Consider the following 18299-nt stretch of genomic DNA (forward strand, 5'->3'; position numbering starts at 1 on the left):
CAATATATTATGAAACTTAGTGGTAATTTTCAAGGATTTTGTGTTTGCAATTGCAATCAAGTAGAAAGACTTTAAGGTCAAGTGAAGTCTCCTCGTAACCACTATTTTTCTCGCCCTAGCCGCTCTCTGAGTTGCCCTAGCCGCTCTTGGAGTCGCTAGAACGTAGAACCTCGTTATCTTCCTCGGAATGATAGCCTCTCCCCTCTGTTAAACATCCATAACAGTAGGGTTCATATTGACCTCTGTTTCTCTTACGTGTGGTCTACATCTCTCTGTACTCTTTCACTCTAGCATTACCTCATGGACGATATTCTCTACGACTGGAAAAAACTCTCACTGACAGAGGAAGAAGATACAAAATTAAGCCTGTCGAAGTCAAAAAACATACGCAGCAAGGAGTTTGTTCTTGCTGCAAAATTCCTCACAAAGAGGGCCCTTAATGTGGAAGCAATAGGGCGCACCTTCAAGCCCTTATGGAGAGCCAAAAACGAGTTCAAGGTGCGTGAAGCCGGAGATCACATCCTCCTTTTTGTTTTTGAACTCGAATCTGATGCAGAACGTGTCCTTGCCAACGAACCTTGGACCTTCGATAAGCATGCTGTCCTGTTACAGAGATTTGATGGATCTGTTCCAGCGAGGTATTTGAGATTCACAAATCTGAAAATCTGGGTGCAAGTACACGGTTTGCCGATGCGCATGCTTGATCCGGAGATTGCAATTGAATTAGGCGAGACACTCGGAAAGGTTACACCATGTGAGAACTCTAGTGAACTGGTGGGAGGTGATTTCTTACGTGTTCACGTGGAAATAGACGTTTCAAAGCCACTGTGTCGAGGTCGCCGGATAGCATTGGATGATAATGAGGAGGTATGGGTTTCTTTCAAATATGAGAAACTACCTAATTTTTGCTATTGGTGTGGACTGATCTCACACGATGGGAAAGATTGTGAAGTTTGGTTAGCAAAAAAAAATGATGGAAAAACAGAGCCTCATGAGTACGGACCGTGGCTGCGAGCCTCGCCATACAATCCCGGAAAAATTCCCTTCGTTGTGGTTCCTGGTATGGGCGACGGCCTGGGGGGAGTTCCAAGTCATGCTCAACGGACGAAGAAGGCCGAGACAGCTGAGATGGCGAGCAAATCCACCAAGGAAAACGCTGCCAGGTTTGATTCCGGCATGGAGAAAGACGCTGACCTGAGGACTGGGACAAACATGGAATCCCGAAATTCAGGGGAGCAGATCACGCTGACTACCCGAGAGTGTAGCAACCAATTCACTGAGGTATTTACTTCAAATCCCAATTTAACTTCATTCCATACTGATATTGCTGACTTTGAGACGCAGATACAGGACATTGATTCTGAAATTAGCAAGTTTGACAATTGTGAAACACACGTGGAAAAAATTTCAGTTAGTGCATCACAGGCCCCACCAACCAGGGAGAAGTATCTAGCCCCTTCCATGCAAACACAAGTGGTTCTACAGCAACCTCACCAAGTAGAAGAAAATTCCCCACCAGCTAACCAAGTGAGCAAAACTTTGCGCACGTGGAAGAGATTGGCAAGGGACAATCCTATGGAGACCGACTCATCATTGAGCCCTACGGCTAAAAAAAGAAGCAGAGAAGAAGAAGTAGAATATCTTCCCGAGTTACCTACCAAAAAATCACAGGTTTCAAAGGGAGAAAGTCAGAAAAATTCAATGGCGGAGGCTGCACAGCAGTCCCGCCAAGCGCAATGAGTCTTATAGTTTGGAACTGTCGTGGGCTTGGGAACCTGCGTACAGGAAAGGAGCTCGAAGTAGTGATTCGGGCAAAAGATCCCTCCGTTGTGTTTTTAGCCGAAACATGGGCGGATGAAACTAGGCTAAAAGAAGTTCAAAGAAACATCAAATTTGACAATTTGTTCTTCGTGGAAAGAAATCCTAGAGGTGGCGGGGGTTTGGCTCTATATTGGAAAAATTCCATTGATATTAGTGTGGATTCTTTCTCCAAATACCACATTGATTCTATAATAAATAAAGGTAGTGATGATGCTTGGAGATTTACAGGTTTCTATGGAGAACCAGCAACACACAAGAGAGTTGAAGCATGGAGTAAATTGAGGTTGCTCAACACCAGACATCAGCTTCCTTGGCTTTGTGCCGGGGATTTCAATGAAATCACAAGAAGCTCAGAGAAATTGGGAGGAAATAATAGAAGTCAGGCTCAGATGCAACTTTTTCGGGATGTCATAGACGAATGCGGATTTCTTGATCTTGGCTATGTGGGAGATCAATTTACTTGGAGAAGACATTTTGTGGATGGACATTCATTGTGGGAAAGATTAGATCGGGGGTTAGCTAACCACGAGTGGTTCATGAAATTTACAGGAACAAAAATCCATCATCTGCAATCTGATTCTTCTGATCATTCCCCACTGTGGATCTCCTTAGATGGTTTAGACATTCCATCTTTTGCTAAACCATTTAGGTTCGAAGAAATGTGGCTCTCTGACCGTGGGTGTGCAGATATTGTTGAGGCAGTTTGGTTGTCAAGGGGAGAGGAGGAAGACCATGACCATGTTATGCACAAAATAGATAAATGTAGTAAAGAACTCCGCAAATGGGAACGAGACTGCTTTGGGAATGTCAAATTGCTATTGAGTCGGAAGAGAAAGGACCTAAAGGAGGCCGAAAAAATAGCCATGAGAACTGGGAATAATCTGCATGTTCGTGTATTGCAAAAGGAGATAGCGGAGTTGATTGATAAAGAAAATAGATTGTGGTTCCAGAGAGCAAAGGTCACGTGGGCCAAATTTGGGGACAGAAACTCAAAATTTTTTCACTGCCATGCGTCTCAGAGGAAGAGGAAAAATTTGATTCGAAAGCTGAAAGATCCAAACGGCCGAGTGATGGATACTAATGAAGATATAGCTGATTGTCTGGTGCACTACTACCAGGACCTTCTCCAATCACACAACCAGCAATTCTGCTCTGTAGCTACGAATTCCATCCAAAAAGTAATTACTGAGGACATGAATTCTATGCTCTCATCCGAATTCACTCTCTTGGAGTTAAAGCAGGCCATCAATCAAATGGCCCCACTTAAGGCTCCCGGACCGGATGGTATGCCTCCTCTCTTTTACCAGCATTATTGGAACTTAATTGGGTATGATATCTCTAACTCTGTGTTACATTACCTTAACTCTGCTACTTTACCTGATCATCTTAATCACACTTTTATTACTCTTATTCCCAAAAAGAAAAACCCTGAATTTGCCTCTGAATTTAGACCAATCAGTTTGTGCAATGTTTTATATAAAATTTTCTCTAAAGTGCTAGCTAATAGACTTAAGAAAATTTTGCCAAATATTATAACTGAAAATCAGAGTGCTTTCACCAAGAGTCGCCTTGTTTCTGACAATATTCTTGTAGCTTTTGAATCCTTACATAGCATGCAGAAGCACACAGGTAAGGAAGGGTATATGGCCATCAAGCTTGACATGAGTAAAGCATATGATAGAGTGGAGTGGGATTATCTGTCTTCAGTTATGGTTAAGATGGGCTTCAATGAACATTGGATCCGTCTTATGATGCTATGTGTTAAAACCGTGACATATTCCATATTGGTTAATGGGGAACCTAAAGGCATGATCACTCCAACAAGGGGAATAAGACAAGGAGACCCACTCTCACCTTTCCTATTCTTGCTTTGCACAGAAGGCTTAAATGGGTTGATCAACCAGGCCACTCAACAGGATCATATCAAAGGCTATTCTCTTTGTAGAAATAGCCCTCGGTTAACTCACCTTTTGTTTGCAGATGATAGTTTGTTGTTTTGCAGGGCTACTATAGAGGAGTGCCAAAGAGTTCTGGACATATTGGAAGTTTATGGGAGATGTTCAGGCCAGCAGATTAACCGAAGCAAGACGACAATCTTCTTCAGTAAATCTACAAGGGATGACATCAGAAATCAGATAAAGATGGCATTGGGGGTTCCAGAAATTGTCCAATATGAGAGATACTTGGGATTACCGTCACTGGTGGGCAGAAACAAAAAAGCAAGCTTCAACTACATAAAGGAACGAGTCTGGAAAAAATTACAGGGATGGAAGGAGAAACTCCTCTCACAGGCTGGAAGAGAAATCTTAATCAAAGCAGTTGTCCAAGCGATCCCTACTTACACTATGAGCTGCTTCAAACTTCCTTTGGGTCTTTGTTCAGAGATTGAGAGCCTGATACGAAGATTTTGGTGGGGCCAGAAAGGTGATAGGAGGAAAGTTCACTGGGTGAAATGGGAAACTCTTTGCCTTCCAAAAAAGGAAGGAGGTATGGGCTTCAAGGATCTAGCTAACTTCAACGATGCCCTCTTGGCTAAGCAAGCTTGGAGATTACTTCATAATAAGGACTCCCTCTTCTATAAAGTCTTTAAAATGAAGTTTTTTCCAAATTGCAGCATTTGGGAGGCACAAGAATCTAGCACCGGTTCACACGCTTGGAATAGCATCTTAAAGGGCAGAGATGTGCTTCTTAAGGGTGCAAGATGGAGGATTGGTTGTGGACAGGCAGTTAGCATATGGAACGATGCATGGTTACCATCAGTGGAGCATCCAAGAGTATTATCTGATATCGTTCCAGGCTTTGAAGAGGGGAGAGTCTCTGACCTCATCAACCCACTCACAAGAACATGGGACTTACATTTAGTACACGGACTTTTGTCTCCAGAAGAAGCTGCTCTAGTTCTTAGCATTCCTTTAAGCCGTACTCCGGTGGAGGATAAGATCATTTGGCCCTTTACCCCCTCAGGTAAGTATACTGTAAACTCGGGTTCTAAATTTCTAACTACACTCAACTCTGTGCAGGTTCCTACAACCAACCAGCAGCAGCAAAGTGGCTTGTGGAAGCAGATTTGGAGCCTTAATGTCCCTAACAAGGTGCGGCACTTCATGTGGAGAGTATGCAAGGAAGCTGTACCAGCAAAGCACAACCTAATGAGGAGGAAGATCTTAATGGAGGATAAATGCGAGCACTGTGGTGTGGAGTCAGAGACAACACTTCATGCTATTTGGGAATGTGCTATGCTTGATGAGATTTGGGAGGCCATTCCAGGTTTTGAAAACCGGCGACAACATGCAATCTCAAGCACCAAAGACCTGTTGAGTGTGCTTCATGAGAAGAAGAAAAACCTGGAATTAATGACCATGGTGATGTGGACGATTTGGCACCGACGTAACCAGCTACGTCTTAGCTCTAATGATTTTCCACGTTCACAGGTCATCCAACAAGCTACTCAGGCGCTGTCTACCTTCCAACAAAGCCAGCAGTCCCTCAGTCAACCTTCAGCAACACAGCGAACCCAGCCTCGCACACAGTGGTGCCCGCCTTCACCGAATTGCTTTAAATTGAACTTTGATGGAGCTTCTTTCACGGAGATGGGTAAGGTTGGATTGGGTGTGGTCGTGCATGATAGTCAAGGAAGTATGATTGCCTCGCTGTCTGAACAAGCTCCTCTGCCATTCTCATCGGATATCGTGGAAGCCATGGCAGCGGCAAGGGCATTGATCTTTGCACAAGAACTGGGGATAACTGAATTTGTTCTGGAAGGAGATTCAGAGGTAGTGGTTAACTCTCTACGTAGCAAAGAAACCTCCTTTTCTTCATTTGGCCACCTGTTGGAGTCAGCGAAATCTTTACTCAGTCCAATCACTAGTATCAGCTTCTCCCATGTATGTAGATGTGGTAACAGAATAGCCCATAACCTAGCTAGACATGCAAGAAATGTCAGAGGTTTGTCGGTGTGGGTGGAGGATGTCCCACCACACTTAGTTGATGTAATTTTTGCCGAACCTGGCTGATTTTTATAATAGTAGTAGTCTTCTTTCTCAAAAAAAAAAAAAAAAAAGTATTCCATTCCATATTAGTTAATTTTATTTTAATTTGATATTAAACTTGAATTTTTTTACTTAAAAAATATATCACTTAAGTATAAAAGTTAGACTGACATAGGAGATATTAAAAAAAAGGGTTTTGCTAACGAGTGCCCTTAGGGCACTCATTAATAATCCACTTTCGGAAAGTTTTGATACCACTTTTATAGGAAATGAAAAAAGCTGTCAAAATATTAATTACTTTTTTTTTTCATTTCTCATAAATACTTTCTTTATATGGATTATTAACTAGTACCCTAAGGGCACTCGTTAGCATTTCTCTAAAAAAAATTACTACGTAATGTTTCACTGATTACAAAGTGGGTAATACAAATATTTATTTATAAATTGTTAAATGATATTAATCACATTCATTGTCAATTTATAAGTTTTTTATAATGAAATTTGTAATAATTTTCAAAGTTTTTGTGTTCGTAATTGCAATCAAGTATTGCATTCCATAATAGTTAGTTTTATTTTAATTTGATACTAAACTTGAAATGTTTTACTTAAAAAAAGTATCACTTAAGTATAATTGTATAAAAGATTACAAATAAGTAATACATATATTTATTTATTAATGGTTAAATGATATTAATCACATTCGTTGTCAATTTATAAGTTTTTTCATAATAAAATTTATAATAACTTTAATATTTCTAAAATTTTAAGAACAAATTAAATATTAGATACACTTATTCTTGAAAAAAAAAAAAAAAAAACTTTAAGCTAAACTATGAGTTTAAAACTCAAACCATACAAATTTTTTTTTTCTTTCTCAAGCATAAACATTGATTCTCTCACTAGTCAAGTAGCAAAAGGGAGATGCATCATGGTAGCGACTAGATCTATTTTTAAATGGTCTTTATCTCTTTGATTTCATAACCTTTGAAATGAAATTGAGACAAACAAAGAATTCCATTCTTCATGGTACATATTAAATTATTTTATTATATAACTATTCAAAGTTTTTGTCAGACCTAAATATAGGGACCTCGTAGCAAGAACAAAACCGCGTTAAATATTCCTTTTTTAAAAAATAATATTCTTCCGTGGGACCAATTGACCAAACCGCGTGAGAAAGAGAAATACAATGAACTTTAAATATGCGTTAAATGTTCGCCGCGTGATAAATGATAATAACTGGCAAACGCCGGTCATTGAGTTGGTAATTATCGATTAATTAATTAATTTATGTAAGAGCAATGACTATCGCACATGCTCAATATGAACATGTTCCTTGTTAATCATGTTTTTATTTTTTACGTGTACAGTAAAAATTGTGAAATCGTGTTTTCACTTTTCACAATTTCAAAGAAAATGTATGGAGGGTTTTTGCTATTTGTGTTGATTTTGCAAACATATTAATTATATGGCTAAAATTGAAATATATTAGTTAAGTAGCATTATTTGGAAATAGAGTTCCAATGTGAAGAAATTGAGTTTATGAAACTTGAATTCCATTAAGAACTTAAAAAAAAAAAAAAAAAGACATATATTAACTCATGTTTTTCTCCATGAAACTAGAGCCTTTGAGACTCAAGTTTTACATTTGGAACTCGAATACATGAGTCTCAAGTTCCAAATGATGCTACCTACCTAACTAATATGTTTTATTTTCGGCCACATAATTAATATGTTTGAAAAATCAATTAAATTGGCAAAAAAGACTGTGTATAGAACGTACAATAGTATGTAACAAAGTTTTTCCTTAATAGAATATCTTATTACACACTCGTTATTGTAAGCTCTCTACACACTCCTGTTTGAAATGGTGCTTTTAAAACACGATTTTAGCCTATGTGCTATTATGTGTAAGTGAGTGTGTAACTATAATTACCAATTAATTAATTGGCATAGTTTACCGCCTCTGTCACCGAGATTTGTTCTAACTTCTGAACACGTTTTTGTCCTTGTGCTTGTTCCTTCTCGTCCCACAAAATTGACCAACTCTTGTGTGTACAGTTGGATAGTCACCCACCACTTTTCATTTACGATTGTTCTATAAAAATGTTACAACAAAGAAAAGGAACAAAAAAAATGTCTCCTAGTATATATAGTTTTTCTAAAAAACTTATAAAAAAAAAGTACTACGTTTGGATTTGAGAAAATAAAAAGCAAGGGAGTTGAAGAAAAACTACTAATACAAGTTGGTTTACATAAATTTAACTAGTTACGATGATGTGAAATTTTAAGATTTTGCTGGAATAAAAACACTTATAATATAATTGAATTAGAAATAGTAGCATCTTATGATTAGTTATTTCAAATTTACATATTAATAAAATTCGAATCTCTCTATAAATTTTATCAAATACAAAATTATATTTTAAAATCTAAAATTTTCTCTTTAAAATTTAAATACTTCTATAACTAAACCAACAACACTGGATTATTTATCCAAACCAGCCACACAAGAATCTTGAGCATTACACAATTTAGATTTTAGACTAGAATGAGAAGTCAAATACTTTATAACTTAGTGAGTTTGCTTGGTCTCCTTTACTAGAAGACCTAATGTTCAAATCTCTCTCTTCCATTAGTTGCAGCAATTATCAATAGAAAAACAAAGGGATGGGACTACGCGGACAAACAACACTAAATACACCCGACTCCAAGGCCCACTTGCAGAGGGATTGGCTGCTCTAGAGGCCCAACCAAGATGGCAGTGAGGTATCTCTAGTAATAACTAAACATCTAGTCTCCTAGCACAGCTTCATTGAAGGACCAATGGGAAAATCATTTATTATTTTCTTTGTTTTTGGTAGCTAAGGGTGATAATAAACAGAGGGATAACAGTACAGTTCAAAACATGTTTTAATTAATACCAACAACCATATTAGAAAGGTGTATAGTTCATTACTTCCTATGATCAGAAACAAAAACAAAAGCACAACAAAAATTTTTTTGATATGAAGGTTGTCTACTGGACAAAACTTTTGCTTCCAAGCAATATATGAGCACAACATATCGGAGGATTATATCTGAGCAGGAAAACATGAAGATGATTGCACTCATTCTTCCATGGGTTGATTCTCTGCCTGTGTTTGTGATACCTTGACCTTGATCTTTGGAAGAGTGAGAGAATTGTCCTCCTTGAAAGCACCTGGGGCTTTGACCAAGTTGATGCTTTGCTCCAGCTCCTTTACTGCCTCTCTCATCAGCTGGGCCTTCTTTCCCTTCTTTCTGCAAAATGTTTTCGATTACATGTTAAATGATATTCATCATCCTACCTAAATGCATTTTAAACAAATGATGAGAAGAACAAATTACCTCGTCTCAATGTGTTTGGCCTCCCTCCTTGATCTTACTTTATCGATTGTCTTAATGGCCTTCAGAGTGTTTTCTGTGAGATTCCTGTCATATCTCTCTGGCCTATTACGCTTCCTCTCAAACTCAAAGGTAGAATCCTACAAAATATTGAAACAGGAACAGGAAAAAACAGATAAACACCCAATCCTGTATGGTCCAAGAAATGGTGGTCATGCAATGAGAAATACACTAGTTAGATAAAAGATAAGGTGAATCAATCATATTTACTTGTGTCATGTCCTTTCCATGCAACCGCCTATAGGCCTTGGTCCATTTCACCTTGCGAGGATTCCTCTTCATCTTGAAATTCTTGTGGCATTTGGATCTACAGAAGCGAAAAATCTGCAGAAAGATCACCCGTCAGGAACAAGAGACACAGAATAATTGTATAAACAAATGGATAATATGTTACCAAATGATTGACTAAAGGCATTATGGAAGGCACACAATCTAGCTTTAACAAAATAAATAAATTACTTCATTTTCTTTCTGGGTCTGCAATTCAAGTTCGCATTTACATAAAATTTTTGTGAAGCAACATATAAACTTAACATTGTAAACAATATGTATTTGATTGCTGTACTAGATTTATATATCTAGCAAAATATGGTATGGCACAACCAAATAGAGATGAAATTACATTAAACAGCCTAAATATGGCAAAGGAAAAAACACAGGATAAATAATTCCAACAATAAAATAGCCACTCTACCTTTGCATCATTGCGGACAAACTGAATACCATGCCCTGGATATATAGTGGAGGAACAGAACCAACACTTCTCTATCCTCATGTTGTTTTCAGATTAACAACAAATCCAAGTTCCTGAAATTTATAAAAAAAAAAATGCCACAAAGAAGAAATCTCGAACAATGAGAACAGATCAATATGATATAACATTCTTCTCCTAAGCTAATGAATAAGGAAGGACGACTAAATCCGATAAAGTTCGGAAGTTCCATAGTCCATATCTAGTAGTACCCACTGCCACCAACATTATCAGAATCAGGTTCCTACACAGGATCTGTGGAGGGGCCTTGTGAGTTAGATAAATAATCATGATAACGTTACATTGGCAGTGATTATGTATGTCAAGTAATCTTTAGAATTATCAATGAAAAAAAAAAGTAATCTTTAGATTTTAACATTGAAATTTTTTTGGGGATGAATGGTAAGTTCTATTAGATTAAACTCAACTACACAAGAAGCATATAAGAGAATAGAAAACAACAAAACAAAGGATTACAACAATGAAGATTAGTGCCTCCCAAAACTGAATCACAATAACTTCCCCCTAAATGAATAATCCGACAAATGTATACAGAAAAGAAACTTCTAGCTTAATTAGGATGACTCTACTCTACAAAAGTTCTAGCATTGCACTCCTTCCATATGTACCACATCAAGCACATTGGGATAACCTTCCACATAACCGAATTCTGCATATTTCACTCCTCCCATCCAGCTTACAAACAGATCTTTCACTGAATATGACCTCGTATAAGGCACACGGAAAGTCCCATAATTCTCAAGCCATCTCAGAATAAATAAAAAGATGCTTAATTGATTTACCATCAGATTTGCGATGCAACACACATTTTCTAATTAATAATGATGACTTCCCATTTTCTAAGATGCATGCAACACACACCAAACAAAGAATGCACATGGGGAGGGTCACCACTTAAGAGAACCATTGCTGTGACACAAATAATCAGCTACAGTGGCATTTTTATTGGCTGCAACCTCAAAATGATCGAGGAAGATGGAGTAGAAAGAAACCTCACAAAACCAAAAAAACCAAAACAGAACCCAGTTCCCATGCCTAATAGAGAAACTATTATACTGCGATTTTATACTCTACATGACTACATCTCTACTCCCTACAGAAATATACTTTCTTTCTTTATTTTCCAAAACAAATTACCCAAAAGTTCATTCGATAGCAACCAAGTAACAAAACTACCAAACATAAGCAAAGGAAAAAAAGTTTTCCAAGTTCCATGTTCCAACACCATAATGGGTCGATAATTACTACAACAATTCTTTGTTAACAAATTAGACAGGATCAGCCCTAGGAAGCACAAACACTTCTTTGGGGTTGGTGTTATACCCGTGTCGTACCAGTGTCATATAATTTTTCATAAATTGAACGTGTCGCCATACCTGTACCCATACCCTTGTCCATATCCCTATTATCTGAAGTCATACCCTTTGTTACTCCCATAATTGACATGTCCGTTTTAACAACTACTAATGTTATTTTTGGTCTTCCTCTAGCACTATTTGTTCCCTCAACTTGAAACAACTAACTCTCTCTCACCAGTTCATTAAACGCAATCCTCTAAACATTATCAAACCATCTCAAACAACTTTCCCTAGTCTTTTCATCAATTAAGACCACCCGTATCTTAAAGCAAAAAATAATTTTAATTAATTAAACAGCTAACTAAAAACAAAGAAAAGGGTTAAAATATATGATTGGTCTCTAAATTTGGGTTAAATTCTACGTTAGTCCTAAAAAAATACAGCACAAGATTAAAGCTTTTCAGACAAAATATACTAATTCACAATTTTTCATACGTTTCCCAATAACCAAACAGAGCCTAAAACCCTAAAAACCTAAAAAAAAAAATTCAAGCTTTTCAGATACGAATCACTGTGAAAATAAAAGAGTCCAAAAAAAAAAAAAGAGTGGAAACGCTAAAAGTTACTTACGGTTATGTGTGGTGATAGATTTGTCACCGTCAGAGTCACCGGCGGCGAATAGAGCTTAACGCGCACACAGAGAAACCCTAAACCCTTGCTTTTGTTTTCAGGGTTTTAGAGGGTAAAGAAAAAAGAAAGAGTGCAAGAGTGGGATGAAGAAGACCACCCACCTCAGCGAAATAGGTCAAAGGGTAAAAGTTTTAAAATGGGAATAAGTAAAAATATGGTGCTGCACCAAAAGCAAAGCGCCTGTGGCCTAATGGATAAGGCGTCTGACTTCTAATCAGACGATTGTGGGTTCGAGTCCCACCAGGCGTGCCTCTTTTTTTTATTTTTCTTTCAAAAGCCCAAGCCCATGATAGCCCAATAAGGCCCAGCTTCACCAAGCCATGAAAGCCCAATCTCTGTGTTAAACTTGGGGCTTCTATCCTTTTTCCAATGCGCACTTTATTTTTACCTCCTATTTTCCACAAGTTCTCTGAGCCCAAGTCCATGATAGCCCAATAAGGCCCATTTTCCAAGCTAATGATAGCCCAATATCTCTCTGTTAAACTGGGCCTTTTGTCCTTTTCCCGTGCACACTTTATCTTTTACCTCCTATTTCCCACAAGTTCTTTGAGCCGAAGCCCACAATAGCCCATGAGGCCCATGTTTCCTAAGCCCATGATAGTCCAATCTCTCTGTTAAACTGGGCCTTTAATCCTCTTCCCAATGTGCACTTTATTTTTGCCTTCTATTTTCCACAAGTTCCAAAGCCCATAATAGCCGAATGAGGCCCAAGTTTTCCACACCCATGATAGCCCAATCTCTCTGTTAAACTTGGGCCTTTTTATCCTCTTCCCCTTGCACAGTTTTTCTTTACCTCTTTTTTCCCACAAGTTCTCCAAGCCTATGAGAGCCCAATGGGGCCCAAGTTTTCCAAGCCCATGATAGCCCAATCTCTCTGTTAAACTGGGCCTTATATCCTCTTCCACATGTGCACTACTATCTTTGCCTCCTTTTCCCACTAACCTGCGCCTATCCTCGTCTTCCTCAGAACCTTACCCAACCAACATAACTGAATAAGCTACCAAACACAGAAACACTCCCTCCAACTCAACCAACCTTATCCTTCACCCCCACAGCGCAATGGAGCCCAACGCTCTCACTCTCACTAACCTACGCTTGTCCACCACCTGTTCGACAAAATTCCCCAGAGACCAAAACCAGACGAACACACCAAAATCTTATGCCCAAATACCGAAACGAAGCCCCGGACCCGTCTCAAAAGGGCTCCAGAAGGACTCCAAGAAGGACTTGTCTCGGATTCTGAGAACTGATGCTGCTATCAAAGGCATAGCGAGGAAAGCCAACTCGAGAAAGTACACACAGTTGTGGCCTAAAGCTGTTCTGGAGGCCTTGGATGAGGCTATCAGAGAGAATCAGTGGCAGACTGCTCTTAAGGTTTGTGGGTTTTGTTTCTCTTTTCAAATTGTAGTCTTTAACCTTTTTTTTTTTTTTTTCTCTTCCTTCTGGGCATATGGTTTGGAGTAATCCTTATGATACTACAAAGTGAAGGTCAATCACATTCATTGTCACCTCAGTTTGTAAACTTTTTGTAGTAAGTTTATGATTTTCCTAAGGTTAATGCATCAGTGAAAGGAGGTATTTGAATTTAAAAAGAATGAACAAAAACAGGTAAAAGTTAAAATAACACTAGTATGTAATTAAGGAAGTAACACTTAGTATGATCTTGGATAGGACTCAATGGTGGAGAAGAATATATGTGAACTGATTAGTATGAAAGATCCATAGCCGAAATCATAGTGTTCGGACTAATGCTTTGTTTTTATAAGGTTGGTGGGTTTTTATTTTTATGTGTCTAGTTTCTGATTCTTGGTTGTTTTGGTGGTTTATGTGCGTTTTTGGCTTCTGGGTATTTCGACTTCATAAAGCTTGTGTCTTTGTTTGTTTCCTTGGAATATGTAGAATGATAAATGAGAAATTCAAATTTTGTGCTTATTTTTATTTTGGATGACATAGTTGGGTTTTCACATTAGGGGGAAGAGTTATTCCTTGTAACTATTCAAGTGGTGGGTATTTTTGTTTGTTCTTTGCTACCCTTCTTTTCTTTTATTCCCATATTTGATAGTTGAGTTATTTGCTGCTATTCCAAATTTTTCTTAAACACAAATCATAGATTCTGCTAGTATACTTTTGGAAGCTGTATAGGTAAGAGTGAGTTAAACACTCACTGTTGTCAACAAGGATTTTTGAACATGAAGATTCAAGTTAAGATGTCAAAAAGAACATATGAACTCTCTTACCATTTTATGTCTGGATTAGGTGTAGTATGTTTTTGGTGGGTTAGCTGGATTTTGAACTTAAGTTAAAATGTCAACCCTTAAAATGTCTTTTCCATTTTTCATATTGAAATTCTTTCTCCCCTGCAAAAATTGGAGTGTCACTGGCTCGCTGCCACTACTTTATATTTGACTTTCTGGTTGCTTATGTTGTGGGGCTTTTTGAAGTTAATAGATTGTTTCTAAAAACAAATTCTTTTTAATAGATTTTTGGATTGCTTCGTCAGCAACATTGGTATGATGCAAGATGCCAAACGTACACAAGGTTGTTAGTGATGCTTGGCAAGTGCAGGCAACCTGAGCAGGCAAGCTTGCTGTTTGAGATCCTGTTGTCTGAAGGGCTCAGACCTACTGTTGATGTCTACACTGCTCTTCTAAGTGCTTATGGGCAAAGTGGCTTTCTTGACAAGGCTTTATCCACTCTTGATGATATGAAATCGGTGTCTGAATGCAAACCAGATGTATATACATATTCCATTCTTATTAATTGTTGCACTAAATTTTGTCGTTTTGATCTGATTGGACAAATTCTTGCTGAGATGTCATTTCTGGGGATCGAGTGCAGCACTGTGACATACAATACTATTATAGACGGATATGGTAAGGCAGAAATGTTTGAACTAATGGAGAACACATTGACAGATATGATTGAAAGTGAAACCTGCCTTCCTGATGTTTTCACGTTAAATACTTTAGTTGGGGCTTATGGGAATAGCGGGCAGATCGAGAAAATGGAGAAGTGGTATGATGAATTTCGGCTAATGGGGCTAAAGCCAGACATTAAGACATTCAATATTCTGATCAAATCATATGGTAAAGCGGGCATGTATGAGAAGATGAGGTCTGTTACGGATTATATGGAGAAGAGGTTTTTCTCTCCAACAACCGTTACTTTTAATACAGTCATTGATGTATTTGGAAAAGCTGGAAATATTGAGAGGATGGATGCATACTTCAAGAAAATGAAGCATCAGGGAATAAAGCCCAACTCTATTACCTACTGCTCTCTTGTTAGAGCTTACAGTAAAGTTGGGCTTATAACAAAAGTTGATTCAATTTTGAGACAAGTAGAGAATTCTGATGTAATACTAGATACCCCTTTCTTTAACTGCATTATCAGTGCATATGGTCAGGCTGGTGATGTGGAAAAGATGAGAGAGTTGTTCTTGGAAATGAAAGAGAGAGAATGCAAACCTGATAATATCACCTTTGCTACCATGATCCAAGCTTACCATGCACAAGGCATGACTGAGGCTGCTGAAAAATTGGCGAATAAGATGATTGCCACCAAAAAGAGCACTGGTATCTTGCTATGCTTGTAGTTTCCAATTATTCTAGCGTTTTGCTTCTGTTTCAGAATCTTTCCAAAACTTGCTACTTCTTTTACTACTACATTTCTCTTTTACCAACCCACTTTGACCAACAATGACCATTGGTCTAAAGATATGGGGTAGGCTTTGAAGGACATCCTTGTAGAGGCGGGAAATTCAGCACTTCTTACAGGTGTTAATAACACCACTATAAGCTGTGCTGATTCACCTCATGGGATGAGGTTTATTAGGGAGTTTTCTGTGCTTTTATTTTTTTGGGTGTCCCGCCGGGGTAGGGGAGTTGTTTCACCTTAGTAATATATTTGCTCAACATTCAGAAAACTGCTTAAGATTTAAACCTGAAAATACTATTTTTATTACAACTACTAGTATTGTTCATAATTCATTGAATTTATTCTCATACAACCTTATTGTATTTTCAGGCACAAGGTTGATTGGTCACTAACATGACATAGTACTTTGGAAGAGCAAGCTTCACTAATAGACAGTACATATGTCCAAAGGTGGTCAGATCTTGGAAAGAATTATACCTTCCTTGTAACCAGCACTGTCTCGGGTATCTACATAGCGTATCTTCCTCATCTTTTAAGTTATCTTGTACATTACACTCACTGATATTCTGTTGTACAGTACCTTAAAAAAGGCACTCCCAGTCATTTAAATTTTTGGAACCATATGTATGAGTTGGAAATTGTGCACCTTATTCAAATGGTCAGACAAAGCTCCATAAACTGGTCAATTTTGAAATGCATGGGCCCTATGGAAAATTCAAAATTCTTTTACGAGACGGTCTCATGAGATACTTTCTCTAGGCCCTAGATATTTATGGAATAATGTCATCTAGAAGGGACTAGCATCCTGATTCAGGATTTCTTCCTTAGTTTGTGTTCTGTAGCACTTGAAATCTTTTAATTCAATGGAATCATATTGATCATACCATCAAGCAAACTTTATTGAGACTGATTTCCATCTATCTAGTCTTGTGAAAAAGGTTTTGCATTTTTCTCAGCATTGTTAGTTTTGTGTGTGTATATTTATATAGCTAAGGAAATTCCCAATTCTGATTGTTCGAAATTGTCGTATTTACTTATACCACATTATTTTATTAGTAATCTCTTTCTTTCTTTTTTTCTCAATTTTGAGAAAATTTTTTGGAGTTATATTCAATCTTTTTTCTAAAATACATATGTTTCCTCTTGGTAACCGAGTTGACTTCATATCTAACACAATCCTTTTTTCATTCCACAGGCATGTCCATGAGAATACATTACCATAGGTTAATGGTGAAGGTAAATTTGACAGTGCACGCATGATGGAAATTTCAAGGGGTAGGACAGGGGAAGGGAGAGTGTATGTGCATGTATGATTGGAGCAACCTCTTTCTAATTGGGGCATGGAAAATTCAAATTGAAGGGTAGCTTCTATATGTGTGATAGGAGCAGGCATGCTTGAACTCATGTTCATGCTATGAACGTACTGTAATGGCAACTTATAGATCGATGGGGGGCATGATGAGAGAGGACAGAACTTAGAAGGACTTGCAGTGAATGCATTTGTGACTAGGACGTAGAACACACTTTGCTGCATGCATCAAAGACAAATGACACCGACAATGAGAAATGATTTGGTCTGAGGTTGAAGGTGTTGCACTTGCAGCAGTGACAGGAAGACTAAAAAGGCCATTCAGGTTGGTGCCATGGGACGTATATTTAACAGAAGTTCAGGCATAGTGATGCAAGTGCGTAAAAATTTTTACCCTGCCAACCCCAAATATTTGAAAACATGTTTTTGTACAATTCATTACCCCAAGATAAATTAAGAAAAAGGTTTTCTGTACACTTAAGTTGTAATTTGTTTGCTTTACTTCATTCATTCTTTCTTAATCACGCGCCTAACTTGCATGTGGTATCCAGGGCAGCCCAACATAATTTAGGGCCTAAGGCAAATTAAACAAAATTATTTATACTAATCAAATTAAAGTTAATTTGATGCATTAAATACATAATTTGATGGATAATACCAACTAAACTAATGTTTATTTCATGTAGAGAATTAAATATCATAGTTGAATCATAAATTTTAATAAAAAGAAATAAAGATAGATGATGATTAAAAAAGATACTTTATTTTGGATATATGATGATGTATAGTTAAGTAACATTGTAGTCTAATTTTTAATTTTATATCTTATTTTTAAGGCAAAGAGATAGATAATATTTGGTGTGTCGCTTTACAGGATATCGATTTACGAAAATTAAAGTCCTAAACTATTAGGGGAGATTAATCTATAACTTATGATTTAACACATTTGCAACATATTTTTTTGATACATTTTAGGCTTTCAGTTGGGTTAGGTTTTTATTGGTCTTGCGCTTTAAGAGTCTTGATAGAAATGAAAAGGAAAAATGTGATAAAAGCAATATAAAATGTTTACAATATAATGTGACAATGACTATATTAATGAATTTTATCAGTCTAATTAATGAATATTTAAATTACTTTTTTGTGATCAGTGACATGTTAGTTTATAAGCCTATAGTAAAATTTGTAGTATCTTTAGCATTACTATTTTTTTTAAAAGTGTACAATCATTAATATATATATATATATATATAATTTTATAAAATTTTGGGCTTTTCACAATGGAAGAGGGCTTCTTTTTCCTTAAGGGTAAAAATTTCTTTATAGTGGGGTCTTAG

At 37.3% G+C, this 18299-nt stretch overlaps 2 protein-coding genes and 1 non-coding gene across 3 annotated transcripts; 2 read left to right on the top strand and 1 right to left on the bottom strand.

Moving 5' to 3' along the window:
* Window positions 1-8625: 8625 nt before the first annotated feature.
* LOC115983547 (probable ribosome biogenesis protein RLP24) lies at window positions 8626-12088 on the bottom strand. The gene is made up of 5 exons (XM_031106252.1): window positions 11937-12088; window positions 9931-10043; window positions 9447-9560; window positions 9180-9316; window positions 8626-9092 (listed from the first exon to the last, which is right to left on the bottom strand). Exons 2-5 carry the CDS (start codon window positions 10009-10011, stop codon window positions 8921-8923), a joined length of 504 nt encoding a protein of 167 aa, XP_030962112.1. The 5' UTR covers window positions 10012-10043; window positions 11937-12088; the 3' UTR covers window positions 8626-8920.
* An 84-nt stretch (window positions 12089-12172) lies between these two features.
* Window positions 12173-12245, top strand: TRNAR-UCU. Its single transcript has one exon. It is a non-coding gene; the product is annotated as a tRNA-Arg (tRNA).
* A 685-nt stretch (window positions 12246-12930) lies between these two features.
* LOC115987694 (pentatricopeptide repeat-containing protein At3g53170) lies at window positions 12931-17438 on the top strand. Its single transcript, XM_031111291.1, has 4 exons — window positions 12931-13370; window positions 14476-15571; window positions 16023-16156; window positions 16849-17438. Exons 1-3 carry the CDS (start codon window positions 13056-13058, stop codon window positions 16043-16045), a joined length of 1434 nt encoding a protein of 477 aa, XP_030967151.1. The 5' UTR covers window positions 12931-13055; the 3' UTR covers window positions 16046-16156; window positions 16849-17438.
* Window positions 17439-18299: the final 861 nt, after the last annotated feature.

The sequence above is a fragment of the Quercus lobata genome, chromosome 4 (genome assembly GCF_001633185.2).
Source record: "Quercus lobata isolate SW786 chromosome 4, ValleyOak3.0 Primary Assembly, whole genome shotgun sequence".
Classification (NCBI taxonomy): Eukaryota; Viridiplantae; Streptophyta; class Magnoliopsida; order Fagales; family Fagaceae; genus Quercus; species Quercus lobata.